The sequence below is a fragment of the Phytophthora infestans genome, genomic scaffold (genome assembly GCF_000142945.1).
Source record: "Phytophthora infestans T30-4 supercont1.724 genomic scaffold, whole genome shotgun sequence".
Taxonomy (NCBI): Eukaryota; Oomycota; class Peronosporomycetes; order Peronosporales; family Peronosporaceae; genus Phytophthora; species Phytophthora infestans.
This window is the reverse complement of record NW_003303070.1, coordinates 1-1843: the sequence shown is the minus strand read 5'-3', so window position 1 is coordinate 1843 and position 1843 is coordinate 1. Positions and strand designations below refer to the sequence as shown.

The window sequence follows — 1843 nt, the reverse complement described above, 5'->3', positions numbered from 1 at the left end:
GCCGGGGTACGCACCATACGCGTACGTCTGGGAGTGTGCCGCAGGCGGCTCCGGACGTGGCAGCAGAGCCTCGATCCAGGCGAGCTGCGTTGATGATTGATTTCTTACATTTAGCTTCGCAAAACCTGTTGTATGTACTGCAAATCGGGCACAGTAACCACTTTATTTTGTAAGAGCTCTGCACACTTCTCAAATAGAGATATTTTTTACTATAAATGTAGACTTCACAGACCAGTATTTTGTAAGAGCTCTGCGATGTTGCCGAAGCGTTGGCGTAGCTGGTACGGCATCTTGACTTCGACGGCTTCGCGTAAGCAATGTATCCACTCGTCGTCATTCTCCAAATATCCAAGCGCCAAAGCTGCTTGCTGATATGTAGGATGTTCCGTACCATCAACCGTTCGAAGATCCGCAAGTGACTTAGGCGAGCGTCGGTTACACAGGCGAAGTCGCAAGTAGAAGCGTTCCGGGTCCTGCGGAGATACGTGTACCAAGCGTCCCAGAGAAGCAACGTACTTCGTATATGGCTTCCACATCTTGTGTTCCGTCCACCTGTACTTCCGCGGCCCATCCTTGTACAGTAGATTGGCCGTAGCTTCTGGATTACGCGCGCACAGCTTGAAAAACGCCGTCAGCATTGATCTGTCCCCGCTGCCAGAATGATGGTCATGGCCAGCTTCTGCTGCATCTCCAGTTGGTGCAGCGGTCGCTCTTGCTGCCGTAACGGCCGATCGGCTTGGCCGGACTCTTCGTTCTCGAGCTGGAGCAACGTCGGTGCGGGCTTCAGCACCGCGCTCCATACGTCCTTCACCTCCAGGTAAAGTTGGAGTTGCCGCGCCCAGACTCGGTAGCCCGTTCCGTCGAACTTGCGAAGCTTGGTCGTGAACGCGGTCGTGGTGTTGGCACTCATAACCTGTCGAGTTGGTTGGAAGGAGGCGGGTGAGGCGAAGAAGGAGAATTAGAAAGTGAGTGAGATTAGAACTTACGCAAGCCTGCTTACACCTAGTCTGCGTGCAGTCCTTGGGTATCGTGTCCAGTCCAGCACGCTGTCGTGTCCTACCTTGAAGTAGACCTTGAAATTGCCAAGATGACTCAAGTTACCGTTGCACCTGCGGTCTTACCACTTGATGACGCGTGATATGTAGACCGTGTGCCGCACTGTGCTCACAGAGTAGCACGTTCCGACAAATCACAGCTGTGGTCCTTCCTATCAGCTATTTGGGTGTTACGATTCGTAACATCCGTAACTTACGAATACGACATGACGGGACACGTTGACATGCAGCTGGGGACGCGGAAGCACCTCCAGAAGCGGATCTATTGGTCATGATAAGGTGCTGTAGCTACTGACCAACGCTCGCCTGTGCTGTTCGTACGATTTTGTTGTCATGATCTCTAGAAACACTGTCCCTTCAGCTCATTTCCTTATTGTACGCCTCGGACATAAGTCAACACCCTCCGCGCCACAGATGAAGACCCCATCCAGTATCCTCGCTTTCGCCACACTGACGGCTTCCGTGCACGCCCATGGATACATTTCCATGCCCAAGGCGACGTACCAGCCCAACACCCCCTACACGGACTACAACGCTATCACAACGGCTAGCGTAAACGCGGGCTTTGCCGGTGGGAAATACGATGGAAGCCCCTCGCAAAACACCCAGGTGTTCACCGATCATTGGAATGCTACCGGTTACAAATCGCTTCGTGACATGGTTGATCCTATCGCACCGGGCTATGGGTACTCTGTCGAAACGGCAACGCCCGTCGACGTGACGGGATACACTGAAATGTGGTGGCAGAACGACGAGTACAAGGAAGGCTTTATTGCCTCGCATGAGGG

The 1843-nt window shown here is 53.2% G+C and overlaps 1 protein-coding gene across 1 annotated transcript; it reads right to left on the bottom strand.

Moving 5' to 3' along the window:
• Nucleotides 1-631: 631 nt before the first annotated feature.
• PITG_21952 (uncharacterized protein) lies at nt 632-910 on the bottom strand (the record flags this gene model as incomplete). Its single annotated transcript, XM_002996864.1, has 1 exon — nt 632-910. One exon carries the CDS (start codon nt 908-910, stop codon nt 632-634), a length of 279 nt encoding a protein of 92 aa, XP_002996910.1.
• Nucleotides 911-1843: the final 933 nt, after the last annotated feature.